Genomic DNA, 1,609 nt, shown 5'->3' with positions numbered 1-1,609 from the left:
AACATCTTCACAGGTACTGTACTTTTCTGATGAGACAAATTCTTTATATGCTGACAAGCGACTATGATTGCAGCCTTTTGTACTTGCATTTTCTAGGTCAGAATTCCTCCCAGTCTTCCAGCAATGGCCCTGAGAACAACCTACAATTCATGTCTTGTCACCTCCCAAGTGGGTCTGGTTCAAAGATGAGTCCTTCACCATCAGACCGCAGATTTGGTATCAGGGCTGACTGTCATCTGAACTCTGGTGTCAGCCAGTTCCAGACACATAACAATCAGAATCGAATTGGACTAAATCAAAGTAAATTAAGGTTTCTGGGGCCCAACACACAAGGAAGTTCCTTTGGGATGAGCAATGTAGCTGGTGTGCAGCACCCCAGAACAGCAACTGAGCTGCATTCCTCGGGGGTGCCGGGACAGTCCCTTGGAGGCTTGATAACAAATGTTAACATGAGTTGGGGTGCAGCAAACAAGCAAGTGGCAACCGGACTCAGTGTTAGGCGACTACCCAACCCGCTACAGTCCCAGGGTGCACAGCTGGACATGCCAAACCATCCGTACCAACAGAAGCACATGGGTCCTCCCAACCAGATACCACCAGACATGGGGATGCTCCCCATTAACCCTTCGATAAGAGACACAGGACCAAGGCCAAGCCAGCCAATGATGGGCTCTCCATCAGCAGTGGGAAACCTGAGCCAGGCCTCTCCTGAACAGAGGGTACCTGCAGGCAACTTTGCAGAGCCTAGTCCCAACTCCAGCAGCTACCAGAATAACAGAGCCAGCCATCTGACCTTTGACTTCCTGCCGGAGGGAGACAACACGGTTCCCGGGATCAACACAGACTCAGACTTCATAGACTCTCTGCTCAAGTCTGGTTCTGGGAATGACGACTGGATGAAAGACATAAATTTGGATGAGATTCTCGGCAGTCACTCATGAACTTGGGTCACAGAGCACTAAAAATTACTCTGCAGCTCAAATTATAGAGTTTATGTATGCGAGGTGGAACGCGTATTTGTAAGTAATGTTAAAATTGAATTTTATAAACCCATATTATTTGCTATCTAAGTATACGATATTGTTTTGTATAGTATTTACTGTGAAAGGAGTTTGTGTCCTGTCCTGTACTTGGCTAATTTTGTTCCTGGGATATTGGCCAAGAAACTGCTTTTGTGCTCTGTTTGTCACATTCATGCTGTAGTGCTGTCATATAGAAGAAAAATACCAGAATCACACTGTGAAAAGAAAACATTGCTGTGTTTCATTAACTTTCTAAATCTGTATCCACTGCTTAGCATGATATATTTACCTTCAGATGTTTCGCTACCATACACACAGAGAATTTTACCACAAATGTTTTCTTACTTATTCAAGTATTTTTATCTGTGGTAATTTCTGATGCAATTTATATAATGTAACCATTTTTTTTCATGTGATATTTAATAACTATTGGGATAGTAATGAACCATTATAATACATGTTATTAATAAACCATTTGAATAAATAGATGGCTTTTGTTTTCTTCTATAATACATACTTTGATTTGCAATTTTAAAACAGACGGATTCTCTGTGGGCTCTGTTCAACTAAAATATATTTATTGTATT

The 1,609-nt window shown here is 42.0% G+C and overlaps 1 protein-coding gene across 1 annotated transcript in view; it reads left to right on the top strand.

Annotated features, from left to right (window-relative positions):
* The window catches only part of maml2 (mastermind like transcriptional coactivator 2), a 37,355-nt gene extending 36,414 nt beyond the window's left edge, over window positions 1-941 (top strand). The window contains exon 6 of the mRNA XM_020614762.1: window positions 170-941. Coding sequence (XP_020470418.1) covers window positions 170-941 — 772 coding nt within the window. The remainder of the gene's footprint in view (window positions 1-169) is intronic.
* Window positions 942-1,609: the final 668 nt, after the last annotated feature.

The sequence above is a fragment of the Monopterus albus genome, unplaced genomic scaffold (assembly GCF_001952655.1).
Source record: "Monopterus albus unplaced genomic scaffold, M_albus_1.0 scaffold150.1, whole genome shotgun sequence".
NCBI lineage: Eukaryota > Metazoa > Chordata > Actinopteri > Synbranchiformes > Synbranchidae > Monopterus > Monopterus albus.
This window is presented reverse-complemented; position numbering and strand designations above follow the sequence as displayed.